Source organism: Podarcis raffonei, chromosome 1, assembly GCF_027172205.1.
Source record: "Podarcis raffonei isolate rPodRaf1 chromosome 1, rPodRaf1.pri, whole genome shotgun sequence".
Taxonomy (NCBI): Eukaryota; Metazoa; Chordata; class Lepidosauria; order Squamata; family Lacertidae; genus Podarcis; species Podarcis raffonei.
Genome location: NC_070602.1, coordinates 127,862,312 through 127,885,274, shown reverse-complemented (window position 1 = coordinate 127,885,274; position 22,963 = coordinate 127,862,312). Strand labels below are relative to the sequence as shown.

General features: G+C 42.4%; 1 protein-coding gene across 4 annotated transcripts; it reads right to left on the bottom strand.

Annotated features, from left to right (window-relative positions):
* Nucleotides 1-318: 318 nt before the first annotated feature.
* MDH1B (malate dehydrogenase 1B) lies at nucleotides 319-22,926 on the bottom strand. 4 transcript variants are annotated; one of them, XM_053362039.1, is made up of 14 exons: nucleotides 22,762-22,926; nucleotides 20,991-21,103; nucleotides 20,059-20,193; nucleotides 17,609-17,751; nucleotides 14,717-15,219; nucleotides 13,298-13,439; nucleotides 11,249-11,412; nucleotides 10,791-10,930; nucleotides 9,915-9,966; nucleotides 8,957-9,013; nucleotides 6,733-6,798; nucleotides 5,979-6,041; nucleotides 2,815-2,901; nucleotides 319-503 (listed from the first exon to the last, which is right to left on the bottom strand). In XM_053362039.1, the coding sequence occupies exons 1-14, from the start codon at nucleotides 22,919-22,921 to the stop codon at nucleotides 487-489; spliced, it is 1,842 nt and encodes a 613-aa protein (XP_053218014.1). In that variant the 5' UTR covers nucleotides 22,922-22,926; the 3' UTR covers nucleotides 319-486. The 4 variants fall into 4 exon arrangements, with proteins under 4 accessions (XP_053218014.1, XP_053218022.1, XP_053218040.1 ...); XM_053362047.1 differs by having other exon boundaries at nucleotides 2,815-2,892; XM_053362065.1 differs by lacking the exon at nucleotides 22,762-22,926 and adding an exon at nucleotides 22,573-22,593.
* Between the last annotated feature and the right edge of the window lie 37 nt (nucleotides 22,927-22,963).

Here is a 22,963-nt window from a genome sequence, read left to right as displayed (position 1 = left end):
CTAGGAAGCCTTGAGTCGATTAGATGGCTGAGCGTGCAAAACAGATTTCAGGCTGCTCCAAAGGGTTCATCTTGCTCCTCCATCAAGTGTAGTATGAGGGGAGAAGAGTCTATCCTCCAAATTTCGCTATGGATTTGAACATCCTCCTCTACAAATTTTAATATAAGTGCTCTGAATTCCTAATGCATTTTTTTCAGCCCACAAAATGATCTTCGAGATGATATTGCTGCATTTAAATGGAGCTAAACTGGTTTGATCCAAATACTCCAACAAAAATGTGCCATGCTTGTTTAGTATGCACACGGAAGACAAACACGCTTAAGTTTTTACACAGTTACTTAGTTCATTACATTCAGAAAGAAGAATTAACATTTTCCTGTTGTTGAGCAGCAGAAGCTTCTGCATCCAGGGATTTTCTCTGAGGCAGCTGAATTAAGCAGCAGTGAATTCTGAACTTAATTCTTGATTCCTCAAGTTGGCATCTGCTTAAGACAAATCTGGAGCTGCAGAATAAAAATAAACAAATAGAAGGAAGCATTTTAGTTTCTTTCTGTTTTTGCTTTTCCAAATAGGACAGTCATGGAGACTGCCTAATTAAGTGGTTATCCAATATGTTTACGGTTTTTATATGGATCGCTGTATTTGCTATAGGATGACATTTAAGACATTTTAGTCCCTGTGATAGTTAAGAGATATGGAAAACCCACAGTCACGTTTCTCAAAGGCCACCAATGTATCAGTACTCGAGGCACTCATGTAGCCATAGACAAAAGGCTGCTTATTTAACAATACACTGTGATTTCTGTATTGTACTGGCGACCTGGATGGTCGCCAGATTCTGTGTACAAATCTGTAGGCGCAGACCATCACCCAACTCAAAATAGTCCGGCATGAAAATCCCCAAACTCGGTTCCATGGGTGACTCTGAGTCAATTCCCTGGCATAGTTTATTGTTGCACATTGTTTCTAAATTTATTGTTGTACATTGTTTTAATTGTCAGTTTTAACCATATTTGCACATCAGTTTCTAATGTTGTGAGTGTTCTCTATTTCAGAGGCTTCTACTCTGAAGCCTCTTATAGTTGTTTTAACTGCGAGTCTTTTAGTTCTTACGCTCTTACAGTTGTTTTAACTGCATGTTTTTATTTGTTTTTAGTTCTTATCTGTTTTAATTATCAGTTTTTATCCATCCATTATCCGTGTTTAATCTTGTATTTTATTCAGATGTTTTATCCTATGCTTGTTTCTTTGTCCTTATCTGCTCCAACATTTATCAGTAAAAAAAAATCCTAACTGCTATTTTATTTATATGGTGTTTTGTTTTTTTTAAAGATATTTATTAAGATTTTCCACCATAATACAATAAAAAATCAAAAAAGAGAAAAAACAAAAGAGGTTTAAAAACACATAAAGTTCACAATCCTTATTTTCTATAACATATTTCCCTGACTTCCCCACACCTCTCCCTCTTGTATTCCAGTTCAGATTGTTGGTTCAACAAGTTCTTGTCCCTATTTTTAAACCTTTTTATATTTAGTTCTTTTAAAAAAACCAATTTTGCCTTATAGACTTCATATTTATACATCATTGCTTATTCTTTAAACCTTTTTCTAAAGTCGGCCTAAATTCCCTTCCATGATTTCCCCAATTTTCATACAAATATCCAAACAAAATAAAAACAGAACAGGTTAAATTATACACCCTTTGGATTCCCAGACTCCACCCCCCCTTTCCCGGTTTCAATCCCCAACAAACGTCCATCAGTCCATCTACTATCAGCCTGGAGATCTCACGTCCGAGGCTCTTAATTCTCTCTCAATTCCTCTCTGCCGGTTTTTTTTGTAGTCCTTGGTATTAAACACCAAATCTCGGAGAAGCTCTAGCCCAATAAGGTCCATGTTTCCTCCAGCCAGACCTCCATATTTAAAAGTGGAGCCTGAATCTTGTTTCTTAATCCTTTCAAGTCCAAATGTCCCCAAAGCTCCACCTTCCACCTTAATCAAATTTGTAATCCTTAGGTCTTATATGGTGTTTTTTTTATCCTGGTCAATGACTGTAATAAAGTTCATTCATTTTGTACTGTATGCAGTGAGGGAAGTGTGCAAAGGAGACTTTTATCTCCAAATACAGAGGTGACGTGCGCCTGGGAGCTGCAGCTCATCATAGCTTCCCACCACGCATTCTCAAGCATCTGGAGAGGCGAGTCTTCTTGGCATACTTTGTGTGCTCACCAGAGGAAATATTGGTGCACTTATGGCAAACTTGGTTGTTAGAGAAAGTTGGGAAGGGGCTCAAGCGGGCTCCAAACTCAGAAAAGAAAGGTCTCTATTGTTAAAAATGAAGGGATGGCTCTGGTATTGAAGGATGAAGGAAGCCGAGGCAGGGGCTCAAACTGCGAGAGTTGAAAGAGCTCATTACAGTGGACCCTTTGGATACGAACTTAATTCGTTCCAGGGGTCCATATGAACCCTGAAAAGTCCGCAACTTCAACCTGAGATATGACTGTACTGTGAAAACAATTCTGCTGTTGTTAATGGAAGCCAGACAGTAAAGTAGATTTGAGAAGATCCCAGGCACCAACAAATACCACAACAGTTTTAAAAATGAAGCCTACTACCAACAAATAGAACGATTTTTTTCATTACTTTTTTTGAGTTAAAGAGTCCCAACTGGAAGAAATACCTGGTTTCACAATTAAAATATAAGGTTTACAAATAGTTGGAGCTTACCCCTGTGTGCTTGCTAAAACGATACTGCTGTTTTATCATCTGAAGGAGTAAATTTTTTATTTATTTTTAAGCAGCTTGGGCCTACCATCTACAGGATCTTCTGCATTTTCGCCTGTGTGTTCTTCGATGTTTTCTTCAGGATTCTTTGCCTCACTAGGGGAACCTTCAGCCTCTGATGCAGAAAGAATTGTTAGTTTTACATTTCACACATTTCAAACTTTCTTCTTTTTATAATCTGTTAACATATTTTGACCTTCTTTTCACAAGAAGCTAGGAACACAGAAAGGGGCTTTGTACTGAGTCAGACAATTTGTCCATCTAGTTCAGCATCTTCCGCATTGATGGGCTCCAGTCTCTTCCAGACCTAACTAAAGATGTGAGGGACTGAACCTGTAGCCTTCTTCATGCAAAAGACATGTCCCACCAGTGAACTATGGCCCTCACCCTCCCTTAAGAAAAGCATGGAGGATTGCCATTTGGGCTGTACCATTGATGCTCATCAGAATGCCTTTCCTGGATACGAGAATGGAAGACACTGAATAATACTGACCTGCTAGACCTGGAAGGGTTCAACAATAGATACGGTTGGCAGTCTTATCTAGCTTATGAGAAGGCAAGGTACATAAAGGCTTCCTAAACCACGTAATCAAGAGATCATTACACAAAGTGTGGTCTAAATATGAAACTTTATTAGAACCTAAAACACCGTGGTGGTTGTCCCCGACAGAAGCATTTTCGGTTAAAAAGAAGAAAGTGAATCATATCTGCGAAACCTAGAAAGATCTGCTGGAAGAAAAAGACGATAAGTTAAAACCTTAAAAATTTTGGGGGAAAGGCACCATTTGATAGATTGGATGCAATATTTTCAATTGAACGAAACCTTCCAAAAAGACAAATAAACCGGTTTCTCCACAGAACCTTCAAGACTCAAAGATGAGATTCAAAATAAATACCAACCACTCTCTAAAATGTATAGGTTACTCCTTGACTGGGAGGTCAAGGAGGAAGAAGTCAAATCCGTAATGGTGCAATGGGCCAGGAACCATTGTTACAACATCCACATGGAATGTTGGGAGAGACTCTGGAGGGAAGGCATGCTACGATCTGAAGGAAAACTGTATGAAAATGCCTTACAGGTGGCATTTAACACCTGTTAAATTGGCTAAAATGTTTAGATCTAGGACAAACATTTGCTGGAAATGCAGAGATGCTGAAGGTACATGGATCCACATGTGGTGGAACTGTAAAAAGATCAGACAGTTTTGGGAAATGATTTACAACGAACTTAAGAAAATGTTTAAATGTTATTTCCCTAAAAATTTGAAGCCTTCCTGCTAGGAATTATGGGTAACGAAATTCCAAAAAAGTTCAGGAGAGTCTTTATGTATGCTAGAGTTGCTGCCAGAATTTTAATCACAAAAGGTTGGAAGGGAGAGGCTATCCCATTCCAATCAGACTGGCAAAATAAATTAAAGAGAATACGCTGAACTAGCAAGGCTATCAGCAAGGAAACGAGACATTACAGATGAAAAATTTACCAGAGAGTGGGTCATATACAGAGTTTATGTAAAAGAACATTGTCAAAATATTAATCCGTTGGCAGGTTTCAATTGAGTTTCTGTGTGTAAATAGGATAACTTTATAAAATGTAAAGTAAGTTAAACAACATGGAGAAAATAAAGCTAAGTGTGTATTAAAGGAATCCAATTGAGGAACATAATGGGAAGATCAGAGGTCATGTTAAATTTAATTACAAATTGATGTACAAAGCAAGTATCAATTAAGGAATGAATGATTATTTTTAATTTGTCTTTAACATTTATCGATCATTTCTGTTATACAGCTTTAAAACCAATAAAGCATTTTTTTTAAAAGAGGAAAGCTGTTTGTACCTGCTCTTAAAAAAACAAAAAGGCTAATCAAAACGAAGTGCTTCAGAATGAAAAGGGAGGAAATGTCAGTCTGCTTTGATGGAGAGGGTGTTGTGCTTGGGATGCAGGAAATATGAATACAAATCCCAGATTGACTAGACTATAATCGAAAGGCTTTAAGCCATCATCTGCTCTCTCTGCCCCAACCACACGCTTACACAAAACCGCGGCCAATGGGCAGGATCCAGAAACTCTTTTGGGAGAGGAAGTGCACACGCAAAGGTTTGGGTGCACATCCTAGTGCTTCAGTTCTGACTTCTAAAAGTTGCCCTGATGCTGTCTTGCAAAACAGTCCAACCTGAATTCCAAAACTGGTGCTGCTAGGAAAAGATAGCAGCCAATGGCACAAAACAGACTTGCAGCCAACCATCTTTAATTGTGTATCTTAATTGTGGAGGCTTGTATTCTAAAGTTTGTGTAACTGGTTTTTATCTTTGTAAATGAAAGCCTATTTTTACATTCATATATAAAATATATAAAATAAAATAAAATAATTTTTAAAATAAATATAAAATAATATAATATAATATATAAAATAAAATATTTTTTTTTAAAAAAGGCTTTGGGAATAGCACTGCTGGTAATTAAGCAAGGGCAGGCAAGAGACTAAGGTTGCCAGTTTTTCAGCTTCAAATTCCCTGAGTAAAATTCGCTCTCTCTTCTCTACACACACATGCTTGTCATTTGGTAACTGCAAATCAAATAGTGACTTGAATGTGTGAATGAGGAATCAGAGGTAGAAGCACCTTGAGGGGAGTGATTTTCATACAAAAAACAATTCGTGGTAAAGGCAAAGTTGCTTCTTTTCATCTGCCCATTTTCTGCCCTGGCTTGAAGCATGCCTGGACAGATTTGGGTGGTTGTTGTTGTGAGATTTGTTTAAAAAAACTTTGGAGGAAAAGAAATTAGGGCTGGGCTAGAAGTATCCAGAAAACAGCTTTTCTTAGCCAGTTTTGGAAAACTTCCCCTACCCAATCTCTTCTATTGGAGAATTCCACGGGATAAATATGGCAAAATGGTCTCTCCAATTTTGCCACTTGCTAATTCTGGACGAAACTATGGATCCAGTTTTGATCTTGTTGAATATTATTACAGCGTCATTGAAGGTAGAGGCCTTTCTCTCTTAGCCCACCGAGTCGAAATTTAAATGGAGAGAATTGTCTGAGGGAAAAGCGTTGAAGAATTTCACCTCCCTCTGAGAAAATTTGATGACTCTTCTCCTGCCTTCAGTTTCACCACTGACAAATGGCGTAGTTTGGGAAGGCTATTTTAGCTCAGTCCTAAACACACACGCACATACTTGCAGTTTAAGATTTACCTTCAGAAGTTTCTTCGGTGATTTCTGAGGTGATTCCTTGGCCGCTGGGTGACGGTCTAAGTCCTAAAAGAAACCGGATTAAAGAACAGACCTGTGAGCTTTTGCAATGAGGATAGCAGTGGCACAGAAACAGCCATCAGTGCTACTGTGTGCGCTATTTCCCTCTTGTCTCTGTGAAGCAAGCAGAGCTGGTGAAATATACTAATAGTCGAGAGTGGATTTCATGCTCTTTATTCAGCTCATAGTTGGCGGAGGAATGGAAGTTCCACCAGAATGTCTGCCTTATATACACTATTTACAGAATGGGCCCCACGTGATTGGCTAATTCCGGGATTCTCCTGTAGGCCAATCAGGTTGCGGATTCACTTCCACCTGGAGCTGGATTGGGTGGCTCCTGTGGACCAATCAGACTGCTGCATTCTGGATCCTATTGTTCTAGGACCATTCAGACTGCTGCATTCTGGATCCTACTGTTCTAGGACCAATCAGACTGCTGCATTCTGGATCCTATTGTTCTAGGACCAATCAGACTGCTGCATTCTGAATCCTATTCAACTCAGTACATCACAGCTGGAGCTCATCACCTCTGAAGGAGAGAATTTTCAGAAGGAAAAGCATTGAAGAATTTCACCCCCCTTTCCTAGAAAATTTGATGTCTCTTCGCCTGCCCTCCAGCTTCACCACTGAAAAAGGGCATAGTTTGGGGAGGCTGTTTAGCTCAGTCCTAAACACAAGCACACGGTTTAAGATTTACCTTCAGCAGGAGTTTCGCCACCTTTTTCAGAGGCAATTCCTTGGCTACTGGGTGAAAGTCCAAGTCCTAAAAGAAACCGGATTAAAGAACAGACCTGAGAGCTTTTTCAATGAGAAAAGCAGTGCCTCTGCAGTGCTACTGTGTGTGCTATTTTCCCCTTATCTCTGTGAAGCAGGCAGGGATGGAATTCATCCTCTCTGAAGTTTTCCCAGACCCATTACATCTATCTATCTCAGGGGTCAGCAAACTTTTTCAGCAGGGGGCCGGTCCACTGTCCCTCAGACCTTGTGGGGGGCCGGACTATATTTTTTGGATATGAACAAATTCCTGTGCCCCACAAATAACTCAGAGATGCACTTTAAATAAAAGGACACATTCTACTCATGTAAAAACACCAGGCAGGCCCCACAAATAACCCAGAGATGCACTTTAAATAAAAGGACACATTCTACTCATGTAAAAACATGCTTATTCCCAGATTTAGAAGGCAACTGGGCTGGATCCGGCCCCTGGGCCTTAGTTTGCCTACCCATGGTCTATCTGTTAGCAAAACTGTAATGATTGTTAAGGGTATTATTTATTTTAGTCACCTATTCACCTAGGTAATGAGTAGGGCAACACAGGCAGTGACAATTGCTCTGCCTTAACTATCAATAATGAAATACCACTTTTTTTCGGGTGGTACAAAAACCTGCTATATTCTTTAGCTGCCTGTATGATGCAGTGACACATTCACCGGGAAACAGCCTATTTGCCCAACTTAGCCTGGAATTAACTAGCACAACCTGGAATTAACCTGCCTCTTCCATTTCATGTCTTTTTTCTACACTTGCAGCTAATGTGATTACTAAGACCCAGCACGAGTTTCTCAAAAACCTGTCAAAAACAAGTCAAAATCTATATCTTGCTGTCTCGTCTGGTTTTTCATTACATAGGGAGCAACTGGGTCATGGAATAGGTCCTTAATTTGCGTTTACAAAAAAAATTCTCAAAACTCAGTGGCAGATTTCGGAAGGCAAGCAAAAGATTGAACGATTCTTAAGATAACCAAATGTAAATTCCCCCCCTCTCCCCAAAACCTCATGGTATCTAAACTTGGGCCATCATCTGGAGAGCTGGACAATGATTCTGCAAATAAAAGGCAAGGTAAATCTATGTTTTCTAGTCACTTCTGCAGGCAGCAGCCAAATGGCATTCTGCTCACTGTGCATTTCTGTCAGCTACAGTGCAAGTTTCACCACAAGCATGCCAGTTTTATCAAATGCATTGCTACTCTGCAGAAATTATGGTGCTCAAGAAGTCGCCCATTCCTAAATAAAGCAAATGTTTACTGCTTTTACGTATTTCTCCCTCCCCCCTCTGTGCTAATGGATATAAAAATACTCTCTGAGCTCATCTGGAAAAGTAGTTAGTCAGCACACTTTTAAAAAATGTTGCATTTTCTGAATATTGACTTGCAAATTTGCGATAGTCTACAGAAACCTCGAAATTTGTCAGTTATTGCAGGGGTGGGGAAGCAGTTGCTAACTGCCCCATTATTCATGTATTTAGCATAAAACTGTTTTTCTTCGCCCTGTGGAATGCCCTCCCATCAGATGTCAAAGGAATAAACAACTATCTGATGTTTAGAAGACACCTGAAGGCAGCCCTGTTTTAGGAAGTTTTTTAATGTTTGATGTTTGATTGTGTTTTTAATCTCCTGTTGGAAGCCGCCCAGAGTGGCTGGGGAGACCCTGCCAGATGGGTGGGGTATAAGTAATAACAACAACAACAACAACAACAACAACAACAACAACAACAACAACAACAATAGTAATAATAATTTCTATCATCTTCTGAGGTGCATAAAGAAAGTTCAATAATATGACATCACCATCTCCTTAAAACCAGAGTACATAGCTGGTATCTTATATATATTTTTATCCTGCATAATAAGTGAAGGGGATGGGAATGCTTTTCTAATTTTTTAAAAATAATTGTATTTTTATACTGCTCCTCCTTTAAACTGAGCTCAGGACAGAGTATAACAACAGTTAAAAACAAAAATATGCAGAAACCTATATAAATGACTGAAAAGCAGAGTCTCCAATAATTAGAAGCATTCTCAAAACCATCGCTGCTTTAAACATAAAAATATCTTTACCTGTCCTAAACCTGGGTAAACAAATGTGCCCTCAATTTCCCCCCAATAAAATAATATATTTAAAATATTTCGTTGAGTTACCTTCCTCCTCAGCTTGGATGCTTTCGTCTTCCTCTGCTGAATGTGGCACAGGGCTGACTGTAAGAAACAATATCCACGTAATGTCATTAATTGTATCAACGAACTGCACTTTGCCAAGCTAAAGTAAAATGTTAATAACAATTGGGTTGCTGTGGCTGGTTTTTGAGGTCAAAAGCTTTAGTTGAAGAAGCAGCCTACAGCAAAAAATAAATAAGGTGATATATAAAATCCAGAAGAGAGGCTTCAGTTGAGAACTAACAGGAATTTAATCAGGTGCTATAAGTTATTCGTCGCCGTTTGAACTTTAAGGCTGCAATCCTATGCCTTCTTTCCTGCGAGTAAGCCTTGTTCAACTCAGTAGGATTCACTTCTACGTAAACATAAATCACATCTATATAACATGCAGCCCCTTCAGTGCACCTAGCATTTTGGATCCTGTGCTATAGTCCTTCGAAAAATCTACAAAGTGCTCCAGAATGCCAATCAAAGGGATTCAAGGGGCTGCATATGCAAGGATCTTGTGCTAGGTCTGGGTTTTTGTTTTGGTCTTCAAGCAGCTAGCCTCCAGCTCATTTCACAAACTATTTTTGAAACCTGCCTCAGTTTCAAAAGGAGTTTGTCACGTGATGTGGGTGGATTGGCTGATCTTTGAGGGAAAAGGCAGTCAAATCTCCTTGGGCTCCTCAGCCTAGTTTCTTTGGCTCCTGGCCCAGACAACTCTCTATTTCTTAAGATTAAACAGTCTCATATCGTTTTTTGACATTATAACTTGCAGAATTAGAAATGCAACTCAGATTGTATGATCATCGCTCAAATAACTGGGGATTCCAAAGGTCTAGTAATAGGCATGTTCAGTTTAAAAATCTCACCACAGAGAACATCTGATTTTAAATCTGGTCTTCATATTCACTGTGTTTTATCTATTAATAGAAAGCACTCGCATCCTGCTGATTTTTACCTTTTCTCTCTGGATACAATTCTGTTACTTCACCTAATGCAACTTGCTTTTCCTGCGTAGGGAAACAAGAAATTTATTACACAACAATTATTACCCCAATAAAGTGCATTTTTAGTTGGCATTTATTTGCCTATACTACCAGTTTGAGCCACAAAGATAATCAGTCCCGCCCCCCAAAAAATTAGAGTGGTGTTTTAAGGTAGCATCTTTCATCTCAATAATCTGAAAGTTGATTACTGGGCGGCGGGGGGAAGTGTACACAGACACAATACAATAACTGATGAAACAATAATACTAAGACCTCAGGTTTGATCCTAAATACACTTAACAATTTCTGCTGAAAGTGATGGGTCAGGGTTTATTTATGGGTTATGTTTGTGCCTTTTGTATTTGTGCAAATCTTATACGCATGACGGACAACTCAGATTTCACTCATGGGCAAATCCATGACCTTAATATTTATTTCGGAGCTTGGAGAATCAAGGAACATTTTAGGGGAAGAGCTGTGAGTTACTGCTTCTCATTTGCCCCGTTATACAGATATAGGAGTTTTTGTTTGTTTCCTGTCTGCAAAACAATCACGAACTGGCCAAATAAATGGGTACAATCTAGGAAGTACTAGGCAGCCTTTCAGTGCTAATGAAATTTGCCTTAACTGCACTCTTTAAATTTAAACTAATAACAACTTATTGTTTGCAGTAGCCAGTTCTGCCCTCTAAGGATCAATTTAGATGCTGAATCTAATGGCAATCGGACCACCCACCATATGTGGAGTAAATCTAACATGAAGGGAGTCTCTTGTTTGGAATGTTTCCATAACTAGTAGGAAGAATTATGAAAACAATAGTACAGGACATGAAAGCAGCATGAGGTTACCCGAATCAGATCATAGGTTAGATTCTGAAGACTTTCTTGGTTTTTCTCACTAATTTGTAGATCTGTAGAGACCTTCCAGCTGCCATTCTGGAAAGTTACAGGCATGGAGTAGACAATTCCCTCAGGAATCCCAAACTGACCTAAGGAACAGAAACAGTCCCTCCAAAGTGTATTTTATTCACAGATAACAACACACCCATACATTTGCCATTAAAACTGTGAATTACATGGACCATATCCCAATATTCTGCCACACTGATTTCAGTGGAAGAGATTTAAGCGGGCATGAAATTCTGCTACTGAAATCAATGGGACTTTGCTTACACTTTGGCTGTATCGTACGCAAAGATTTTAATTTGGATAGAAAAACACAAGCCCTTCCACATGGCCTCTGGTGGAAATGGAGCACTGCGACAAAGAAGCGTTTGACGATTATTTGAGTGAAGAGCAACATTTACCTTCACTGAGTACTCCCAGGGAGACCAGTTCTCCTGGAGGGGAGTCCAGGTACCAGTACCTCAGCACAGTAAAAATGGCATGTGCTGGCGCTATGCCTACGCAATGAATTTCCCAGGAACTCAACGAACTCATTGCAGTCAGAAACTCTGCTCGTATCCATTCACTGTAAAATGAGAAAGCAGAGCTTTCCTTAAATACAAATAAAGAAAACTACAGGAAGAGACTATGTTCCAAACCTTTTTTTAAGTATGCAGCTCCTCATGAAGAAGCTCAAGTCTCAGACCCCCCAAAGCCTCATACATTGTCATAGTCTCTTCAGCAAGGTTTGGAGTGGTATGGGAGTACCAGGGCAAACTTGCCCTGAACTTTGTGCCCTTTCACCTACAGGCATTCCGAGCAAGGACTGTCAAGTCGAGATTCCTCCTTTGCCTATAATCTGCTGCTGAACTGGGAAATGAGACAGCCACCTCCTCTCCCCTCTGTTTCCCTTCAAGTTTTATTATCTGTTCCCCTGCTTGCAGGAAGCAGCAGGGCTGCCGGGGAAGAAGATGGCTGACAAAAGGGGCAAAAGGTTGGAGAAGGTGTGGCTGCTTCATCGTCCAACTCATTGGCAGGTTTGAAAGTGACAGGGGAGCCTGCAGCTTGCAACAGGGTAGCCGTGTGACGGAAACTCTCATGAAGAGCACTCGAAAACAAAAACAAAACAGGAGCTCTCAAATATAGACGTACTTCAGGGCAAAATCTAGAAACCAGCATTTAATGAATTTAATGAATAATAGTAATAATACTACAGTATTTTGGGTGGGAAAATGTGTTTCAGATCCTTACATGGTATGACTCTAACAGAGCACTGGAGCTATTGCTGCTTATGATCCTTGCCACAACTAGACCATTTATTTCTTAATTAAATACTTTTGAAGGAGGTGAGGACAGGTAACCCCACCTAGGCCCGAAGTCACCCCCCCCCCAAAGCAGGTTCAAAGCTTCTCAAAGCTTTTCAAAATCATTTTCTCAGCAGCTAAGCATCTGCTCATTTGCTCTGCTGTTGCAAGGCAAAATGTTATCCTTTTATCAGCACAAGAAGGCTTCAAAAAGCTAATGAATAGGCTCTGTTCAAAGCAGGCCTGAGAACTGACTTTTATCTCATTCTAGTTGCAACTTCTTGGACATGCTGAACCGCTCTCATTCCCCCTTTCCTGGGAAGGGTGCCAAGAGTCCAAGAGTCCCAAGACAGGAGCTTTCTGTACATGCTCAGGAACTTCAACATGGGGCAGGACTCCTGAGGGAGGAGAAAGGGGAGGGAACTGGAAGGGGAATATATGCTCTGTGCAAATGACTGTGAACTTGTGCTTGTTTGTGAACTATCACACTTGCTCCTTCTACCAGTTCATGGATGGTAGAAATAAAGCTTTTTCTCCGAAACTATTCCTTGAGTGTCTGTTGACTCCCATCTCCCTTTCCCGGGCGCAATATTTTTCCCACCCGAGGGCAAAGCCTCATAAGGCTACACTTTGACCTTAATAACTTTAAAGCACCAAATCAGGTTTTAAGTAATAATGATGCTGCTCCTTATGTAACATGACACAGAGGTTCAAAAGTGCATTAGAGAAGCTTTGATTTGGAGCAGAGCTCTCTCTGTTGGTGGAAGTAAAGATCAGGAGAGAAGCTTAATTTAGAATATTCTTTTTCACACTTGCTTCTCACTTGGAAGCTGCATTTGGTAAATGAAAGCACTGGCATTCTTGTGCCTTTCTGGGCTCAATTTGGGGATTTTGTCCTGTGAATTGAGTCCTGAAAAGAACAATGCTTCTGCTTCTTAGCACATGAATACTTTTTTCATTTTTCAAGCCTTTGAGTTGAATGCTCTCAGTTTTTTGTTTAAGATTTTTCGAACACCATCACAATGCCCCAAATCACTGAAGAGTAGACTTTGGGGTTGTAAAATGCAAGAGACTATGAAAGAGGCAAAGGTCTTGGGCCGATGCGTAAGGTGCAAACACCATTTCAGACACCATTTTTAAAAAATCAAAAGTATCACCAAAAAATACCGATCAAACAGGACATCCATCAAATCACGGGAAAAGGTTGGTGGGCCCCAGATGGCGCTGTCATATCTATAGAGCTGTGTTTTACTCAGATCGATGAAGCTGTTCCCACTGATATTACCCCAGACTACGAGATTTTTTATTCCTGTTGAAGACAACAATCAAGCATAACAGGTAAGAACGGAAGGAAAAACCCCACTGGAACAGAACAAAGGTTCTGCAGGATGCATGTAGTTCAGCATCCTGTTTTCCACAGTGGTCAGTCAGATGTCTCTGGGAAGCCCACATGAAGCAGGTCATGAAGGCAAAAGCCATTCCCTGGTGTTGCTCCCTCAAGCTGATTGGCTCTAATCCAGAGGCTCAAGATAGCCATTGCTTTTGGGATCATGGTAACCGTTCACATGGCACAGTTAACTTTGCCTCTTGTTACCAAGGAGTACTTTCAAAAGACATGTCTTCTGCTGTGTCCCATGAGGCAAGAAACTGCCTAAGGTCCTTAAATAAGGCCTGGTGAGGTTCACCATAGTAGAACTGCAGACCTTTTAGAGAGTCTGTAAATTATGGGCAAGATTCAATTAGATTTGTTCCACTAGTGAAAGACATCCACTAATGGCTCAGGAAGGGTCAGGAGAACCTCAGAACGGCACACAACAGGCAGAGAGTGGGGATTGTTCCATCTGGCAAGCTGAAAAGCTTGTGTTGATGGAACGATTGCCACAGCGCTACGTCAAATTCCTCCTTGTGTTTTTCTCCTCTCTCACTGCACCCTACCTTTGATTATCTTGAGTCAAACTGAGAAATCTTCTAGCATGGACCAATGTTATGATCTGCCAGCCTATTGGCTAGCCCGCATGCATGCAAAGGGTTTGCAGAGATACGTTCTCAGAGGCAGTGTCACACTGCAGAATTGCCTTTTCCCTAAAAGTGCATCAGAGTCTGAGCTTCCTTCAGAGAAAGTTCAAATCCTCCCATTTCAGTAGTGACTTCAGACTGTATGGTCTAGAACAGGGGTCGGCAAGCTTTTTCAGCAGGTGCTGGTCTACTGTCCCTCAGACCTTGTGGGGGGCCGGACTATATTTTGAAAGAAAGAACGAATTCCTATGCCCCACAAATAATCCAGAGATGCATTTTAAATAAAATGACACATTCTACTCTTGTAAAAACACGCAGATTCCCAGACCATCCACGGGCCAGATTTATAAGGTGACTGGGCCTGATCTGGCCCTCGGGCCTTAGTTTGCCTACCCATGGTCTAGAATATTTTAAACCTTGGCTATTTTTGTGGGTTTTAGTATGGATGTGTGCTTCTATGTTATTTTTATTTTTTCATTTGCTTAACATAATTTGCCCTGAGGCAAGTCAATATAACAATCCAAAATAACTAAATAAACATTAGTCAATCTGCAATCATTTGTTACACACCTGCTGGATGCATTCCCATTTTTCTCGCCAGCATGGCCTTGGCTTCATTTTCCAAGAGCAGGGATACAGTGACAATATTCTGAGGGTTGATGGACGGAGCATGTGTAATAAGCATCAACGCCTTAAGGTTGACAAAGGTTTTCCCCATCACAACAACCCTGACATTACTTCTGGCATTCTTCTCTATCAGAGGACCATATATTTCACATTGATTGGTAACTTGCTGGATGCATTCTTCAAGAGATGGGATTGCCTCTTGAAGGATGTCATCAAGCAAAATGATGACTTCCGCTTCGAGAAAAGTCTGGTCGTCCAGTTCAGTGTACAAAGTGATACCACGAAGGACAGGGGACGCCAAGTCCTCAGTCTCCATAACGATAGCTTCAAGAAGTTCTTCACAGCCCTTTCTGTCAAGCAAGTGGAGGCTGATCTCAGTTTCCATTCCAAATATTTCCCCATTGATTAACAAAGGGATCAGATGATAGCAGATACTAGCTGATGCTCTGTTAAGATAAGAAAAATAGTTAGCAATGAACAAACAAACACTGGTTTTATGCAGAGGAGAGATATTCCTCCCCCCCAAAAAAATCTTTTTATTCCACAGGTTTTCATGGTCCTCAGTAATCAACTCTTAGTGCTTGTATTAGAAGAAATGAACAAGGATACCTTGCCATAAAATCTAGTGACATTATCTTCTAACAGCAGGTATTGAAGCTGAGTTATTTTAAAGCTATGTGGTTACAGACTACATTAATTTAACTGCATAAGTGTTTGATTTTTCTAAACTATAACCTACTTTTTTTTACTTTTTTTTTATTAAAACCACAACAACTTAACACTGAAGACTTAACAATCACATAGGCTGATAGACTACTGAGATTTATCCCCCAAAAAACAGTCATTCCGTAGCAATTCTGCAGTGAGAATGCAAGAAAAGCTGCTTAATAACATGAACGGACTAGGTCAGGGGAGGGAGGAGTTGTGGCTGCTGAACAGCCAGATCTAAAGACCTGCTGGACTTGTGCAAGCCAAGTGTGGGGCAGGTGGGACGGTGGCTGTGCCATTTCCTCTCCTCTCACCTTTCTGTTGCTTGCTACAGTGGTGCCTCGCAAGACGAAATTAATTCGTTCCGCGAGTCTTTTCGTCTTGCGATGTTTTTCGTCTTGCGAAGCACGGTCCGTCACAACTGCACCTCTTCAAGCGGCTTTAAGAAAAAAGGGAACAAACTCGCAAGACGTTTCCGTCTTGCGAAGCAAGCCCATAGGGAAAATCGTCTTGCGAAGCAACTCAAAAAACGAAAAACCCTTTCGTCTAGCGCGTTTTTCGTCTTGCGAGGTACCACTGTATTGCTTCTTTATGTAAATATTTAACAATCACACATTCATAGAAAATACAACAAGGCAGTGTGCAACATAAAAAACTTTCCTTTCACGGTGGGAAAATCAGTATTCCAGATCCTGGGCTGGTGCACTTTTCCCAACCTCAGTTTGGGGGGGGGGGACAGGGACACAAGGTCTTTGGATCCAGTGGACCCCAAGCCTCCTCTGCTCTGCCACTGGCACACACCCCTTTTGCTGTTACTGCATTAGCTGACATTTCCGCTCCCACAGCAGGAAAGCTCATGAAGGGAGGCCTTCTTTGTCTCCCAAGGATCTCCCACTCTGCGGGTGGAAGGGGGGATCGGCTGTACCCTACGGCTGTACCCTATAGGACTGCTTTCCAGTAAGTCAAAACTAAAACCAGAAAGAAAGTAGAGATTAAGGAAGTTGAGGTGGTGGGCATAAGGAGTCAGAATGGATAAAAGTGGAAGCATCAGACAGTTCACTGTCAAGGAAGCTCTGAGGAATGGCTTGGTGGCTAAAGGTAAAGGTAAAGGGACCCCTGACCATTAGGTCCAGTCCAGTCGTGACCGACTCTGGGGTTGCGACGCTCATCTCGCTTTTCTGGCCGAGGGAGCCGGCGTACAGCTTCCGGGTGATGTGGCCAGCATGACTAAGCCGCTTCTGGTGAACCAGAGCAGCGCACGGAAACGCTGTTCACCTTCCTGCCGGAGTGGTACCTATTTGTCAACTTGCACTTGACGTGCTTTCGAACTGCTAGGTTGGCAGGAGCAAATTGAAAGCCAGGAGGAATAGTTCTGTCTTACAGGCCCTGCGGAAGGAAGTTAAATCCTGCAGGGTCCTGGTCTCATGGGACAGAGCATTCCACCAGGTCAGAGCAGTCACTGAGAAGGCCCTGGCCCTGGTGGAGGATAATCTAACTTCCTTAGGGCCCGGGACCTCTACACTATGATTATTCATGGACCTTAAGGTCTTCTGTGGGGCATACCAGGAGAGGCAGTCCCATAAGTATGAGGGTCCTAAGCCATAAAGGGCTTTAAAGGTCAAAACCAGCACCTTAAACCTGACCCGATACTCCATCGGGAGCCAGTGCAACTGGTAAAGCACTGGGTGAATATGCTCCCATGGCAGGGATCCCGTGAGGAGTCTCGCTGCAGCATTCTGCACCCGCTGGAGTTTCTGGGACAGCTTCAAGGGCAGCCCCACGTAGAGCGAAATACAGTAGTCAAGCCTGGAGGTGACTGTCGCATGGATCACCATGGCCAGGTCGGGGCGGGAAAGGTAAGGGATCTTTGATGAAATGTTGAGATCTTTGATGAAATGCAAGGCACTGCAGTTGGAAAATTAAAAATGGGAATTATGGTCTGCGCTGTAAGTGCTCATATATACAAATGTGGATCTTTGTGTTACAAGCATAGACTGTGTTCAGTCATGTACAGGTTCCGGATTCTGCTAATTTTCCAGGTTCCCTGACAGCTGCATTGTTTAAAAAGAAAAGGATCAGACTTAAGTTTTTGAGATTCCCTATGCAGTTTATTTTCATCTTTCCCACCTGTTTATCCAAATGTGTAATGGATTGATAAGGCCTTTAAGTTCTTCCTCCTCTTGGTCAATCACTATGTGAGTCTGCAAGTTCTCCTTGGCTATTAAGAGCATCTGTTCAGTCATCATGTCGGATGTGATGTTATAGTATTGCTGAAGATTAAAAAGAGTCATCAGCAAGCATCCAAATATGGCTCAGACATTATCACCATTTAATCAAAAATCTGAAGAACAAAACCTTTTTTAAAAAAGTGTGTTTGGGGGAGGGGGGAGGAATGAAGGGACAGAATAGGGAAATCCTTTATTAAGTTCCATCTGTGATGGATGCTCCAAGCATGTTGGTAGAAGAGAAATAATAATTTACTATCATTATCAAATCATTGGTGCTGGAAAGATCCTCTAAAGGAATCTAGTCCAAACCCCTCCTGAAGCAAGTAACCCACTACAGTACTACAGCAACCATCCAGCCTCTACTATCAAACAGCTTGTCCCATTAGGAAGTTCTTTCTAATGTTTAGTCTAAATACTTTTCGGGTTATTTGGTTTGGTTCCTACCCTCTGGAGCAACAAAAACAAAAAACAAATGTGATCTATCATTAGGGTGACAGTCTTTCAAATATTTATAATAATAATAATAATTATTTATTATTTATACCCCGCCCATCTGGCTGGATTTCCCCAGCCACTCTGGGTGGCTTCCAACAAAATATTAAAATACAATAGTCCGTCAAACAATAAAAGCTTCCCTAAACAGGGCTGCCTTCAGATGTCTTTTAAAAGTCTGGTAGTTGTTCTTCTCTTTGATATCTGGTGGGAGGGCGTTCCACAGGGTGGGTGCCACTACCGAGAAGGCCCTCTGCCTGGTTCCCTGTAACTTGGCTTCTCACAGTGAGGGAACTGCCAGAAGGCCCTCGGCACTGGACCTCATTTTTGAAAATGGCTACTATTTTGCTTCTCAGTAATCTTTTTTTCAGGCTAAGCACAGCCAATTCCTACAACCTTTCCTCGCAGGACTTCATCTCAATATTTATTGCCATATAAGCTCCTCACAATTGCTGCCCTCTAGACATGCTTCAGTTTGTTGATATCCTTCCTAAATTATACTGTGTGGGTTCTGATCAAAGCAGAATACAGCAGAACCATTATCATTACCATGGCCAGTCCATTGCAGTAGCAGTATTCTTTAGATTTAAATAACCCAGGCCATAGGCAACCCCATTAGGAATACTTTCCTGATAATCAAATTAAGCCCGAACTCATTCCTCATTGCCCTTTCCCAGTGGCCTCAGTAATCAAAACTTCTCTCTAATTATGGTAGGTTTTCCAAGCTCCTTATGACATGGATAGGGAATTTGTGTCCATCCCTGGATGTTGTTGGACTACAACTCCCACCATTCCCAACCACAGACTATGCTGCTTAGGGCTAAAGGAAGTTGGAAGTCCAACATCATTAAAAGGTCTTAGGGTCTTTGAGTGTGATTCTAGTGTGGTTACAAAGTAATATAAGTTCACATTTACTATCTCTCTCATAAGCATTCTTCTGATTGCAGTTGTCAGAGGCTCAGGAGCAGAAGAGCAGGGGAGAGAGCAAATAGAGAGCGGAGGAGAGGAATCAGAAGGGAGCGTAGGGGAATATGACAGTGACCCGAGAGATTCCATGAGCTTCTCCAGCGAATCAGAAGATTCCCAGAAGGGGGCGCCTATGGTAAGGGCAAGGGGGGTCCCAGGGAGGACGCTCCATAAACAAGGGACCAGAGGGGACTCCCAAGGGAGCAGCGGAGGATCAGGACCAGTTCCCCCACCAGAGCACAGTGGGGGGGAAGAGTCACATGAGTCAGGACCAGCCTCTCCTCCAGCGGGGAGAGAAGATGAGTCAGGGGTAACCACGCCCCCATCGGGAAGTGGGGAAACGGAGGGAAGGCCAGGTCCAGCTAGCCTCCCCGAAAGAGGGAGCAGTGACACAAGTGTAACGGTCAGAAGGAAAGTGGGGGGCTGCGCGCGCGCGCCAAGTTCAAATGTGGAGGAGCGCGGGACAGCAGAAAACCCGGATTGGGAGCCAGGTCCGAAAGCCCGAAGGAGGGAGGGGGAAGAGTCAGGGGACTCAGCGTCAGAGGAGTCTAGGAGGGCTGAGACTCCGACTAGCAGACGGACCCAGAGAAGGAAGGAACAGAGGAAGAGGTGGAGTAAGGCTAGAATCTTAAACTGGTGTCAGGGGGGAGGAGATTCAGATGGAGCTTCGACGGTCTAGGGTATAGACGTAGCGTTGCGCGCTGCGCGTCTGGAAGTGAAACTGAACTTCAATAAAGACTTTTATACTAGAGAAAGAAGCAGCGTTGGTCTTGTGTGAGCTGGGACCTTGGGCAGCGCTGACAGCAGTATTTTGTTGGGAGATGGGATATTATTTAGCCAACTGAATACTCACTAAACGTAGAGACAAGAAGAGAAGAAGCAGAAGCAGACCTGGGCGTGTTCAAGGAATTCATTGAATCCTCCCAGAAGAAGTCCCTTTCCTCCACGGTCCAACAATTCCCTCCAAATAATTGGAGAGCGCTTATGTTTCCATCCATTCTGTTCACAGATCTCCTGCAGCCACTTCTAGAAGCAAAATCCCCAAAAGCAACCATGAAATGTATTGTTAATGTGTTAAATCCAGAAAAAGCTTTCAAGGCAATACTGAAACAGTAATTTCCCAAGATGATACGCCCAAACACTTTTCCTTCATATTTTATAACAGGCTCAAACATTTTGTACCTGTGCATCTAATGCTAATTTGAATGTATACATTAATAAGGCATTTATGGATTAGTTGCAAGCAAGTGCATTGAACTGGAAGCTGCAGTGAGGAAAAAAATGCAGACCGATGTCTGCTTGAATGTATGAAAGGACCAATGTGGACCAGGACTGCTTCAGGAAATTTTAAGAAAGCTTTAGCCAACACACTTTTTAGCAAAGCAGCATGCTAGTCAAATATACAGATGCATCCACTAGTGGGCAGGATTTCAAACGCTTCAACCAAGAGCCTCCTTCAGAACCCAGGCTATAATTTTTCAATAGAAAGAAGGCAAAAGAAATAGAAATATATCCCCAAAAGGGTCAACAGAGGCACTGTGCCCATATAAGTCGGTGCTTGTCCATTTATACACTTCCATCTAGGGAGCATAAGTGTGCTAGAGAAATACCAGGCCATTACAGGTTTGCCCACATCACATATTTATGTAAAATATTTGTACCCCACCTTCCCTGATAAAAAGGTCAAGATGGCTAACACCACCAACCATAAATTAACATCTTTTACAAAAACATAATCACTATGTTTCACTATCCCTAATGACAGGACCAGCCCTGCGAGGTGTCTCATTACTGCACTAGTGAATCACATGGATATATATTACCTCCCAGTTGTCTGGATGCTGAGTAATCTTGTGTATCCTGAAGTGAGGCAGATTTTTCTGCAAATAATCAGCAAGGAGTTCTGCCTTAGCATAATAGGGGCAATCGGCCTTCCCTGGAATGTAAGAAAGCAAGTAAGTATTCATAAGCTCATGATGTCAAAGGAGCGAACGCTTATTGCAAAGGGGGGTGATAACCGGGGCAGAGCAAGAGTGCATTACTTCCCCAAGCACGACTTCCATGCACCCCGCTCTGCAAGTTTCTACTGAGTCAACTCCTATAATTTCCTGCCATGAGATGTAGTGACGGCCAGAATGGTTTAGATGAAAAGGGTCTTGGGCAAATTAGCCGGGGGCTGATTAGGTGATCAGGGCCTGCTAGCCACAATGTTCTCCCTCCCACTGTTGGAGGCAACCAGTATGCCTCTGAGCACCGGCTGCTGGGAATCGCAAGCAGGAAGGAAGGGATCTTGGCCTAGACAGAAATAGGGCCAGATCTTTGTGGCTTTATGTCTCCTTCACGAATCCAGCGGGGCTCCTGCTCCATCCTAATGAATGAACAAATAAACATTAGCAGGCGCTCAGAAGCGTCCAGTGAAACTGACTGAGGGGTACAAAACGAAAATTAGTCACAGTGTCATTAACGGCAGAAAGGCGATCACCGTACTATAGTTTTAATTCTGTTAAGGTTTAATTGTTTCTCAGTTGTTGTCATTTCTCTGCCCCTGCCACGTTTTTAGCTGTTCTTAGTTTTATCTGTAAGTTGCCTTGAGGTCCTGTCAGAGAAAGAAGGTGGAATATATATGTATATATAATCTCCATCCGCCTTAGCATAATAGGGGCAATTTGCCTTCCCTGGAAAGTAAGCAGGCAGCAAGTATTCATAAGCTTGTAAAATCAAAGGAGTGAATATATATATATTCACAAGCTTATGAATGCTTGCTGGGCAATCTGCCTTCCCTGGAAAGTAAGCAGGCAGCAAGTATTCATAAGCTTGTAAAATCAAAGGAGTGAATATATATATATTCACAAGCTTATGAATGCTTGCTGCCTGCTTAAAGTAAAGGTAAAGGGATCCCTGACCATTAGGTCCAGTCGTGGCCGACTCTGGAGTTGCGGCACTCATCTCGCTTTATTGGCCGAGGGAGCCGGCGTACAGCTTCCGGGTCATGTGGCCAGAATGACTAAGCCACTTCTGGTGAACCAGAGCAGCGCACGGAAACGCTGTTTACCTTTCCGCTGGAGCGGTACCTATTTATCTACTTGCACTTTGACATGCTTTTGAACTGCTAGGTTGGCAGGAGCAGGGACTGAGTAACAGGAGCTCACCCTGTGGCGGGGATTCAAACTGCCGACCTTCTGATTGGCAAGTCCTAGGCTCTGTGGTTTTAACCCACAGCACCACCCGGGTCCCTGCTGCCTGCTTACTTTCCAGTAAAGGCTTATTGCCCCTACTATATATTTTATACACACACACACACACACCCCATAATAATAATAAAAACTAATCGTTCTAAGAAAAACACAACCATATATTAACTGGGTTGATCTGCTTCCTAACACAGAGGGGTGTGCCTGGACGCACAGGTGAGGGAAGCAGCCTCCTCTTTATTATTCCTGCTTCGACTCGCCCGGCAAACTCATTCCTCATCCCCGAGCCACTGCCGGGAGTCCAGCACTCTGTGCATGCTCAGGGGGCGCGAGCCAGCTCAGTCCTACGAAACCCGAGCAGGACGGTGTGTGTGTGTGTGACTCCATGGCGGAGCCGCCTCACCTGCGAGCACGAATTTGGCCATCCCCCCCCCAAAAAAAAAACCCCCAACAACAACAGGTGTGTGTTTTCGCGCGGGCGCCTCGGGAGCTAGGCCGGAGGAGAGCGGGGCGGTTGCCAGGCAACCAGGCACGCGCAGCCTGACCGAGCCGGAAGAGGCCATTTTGTCCGCTCCGGGCACCCGTACGTTCAAGGAAGGCTTGTT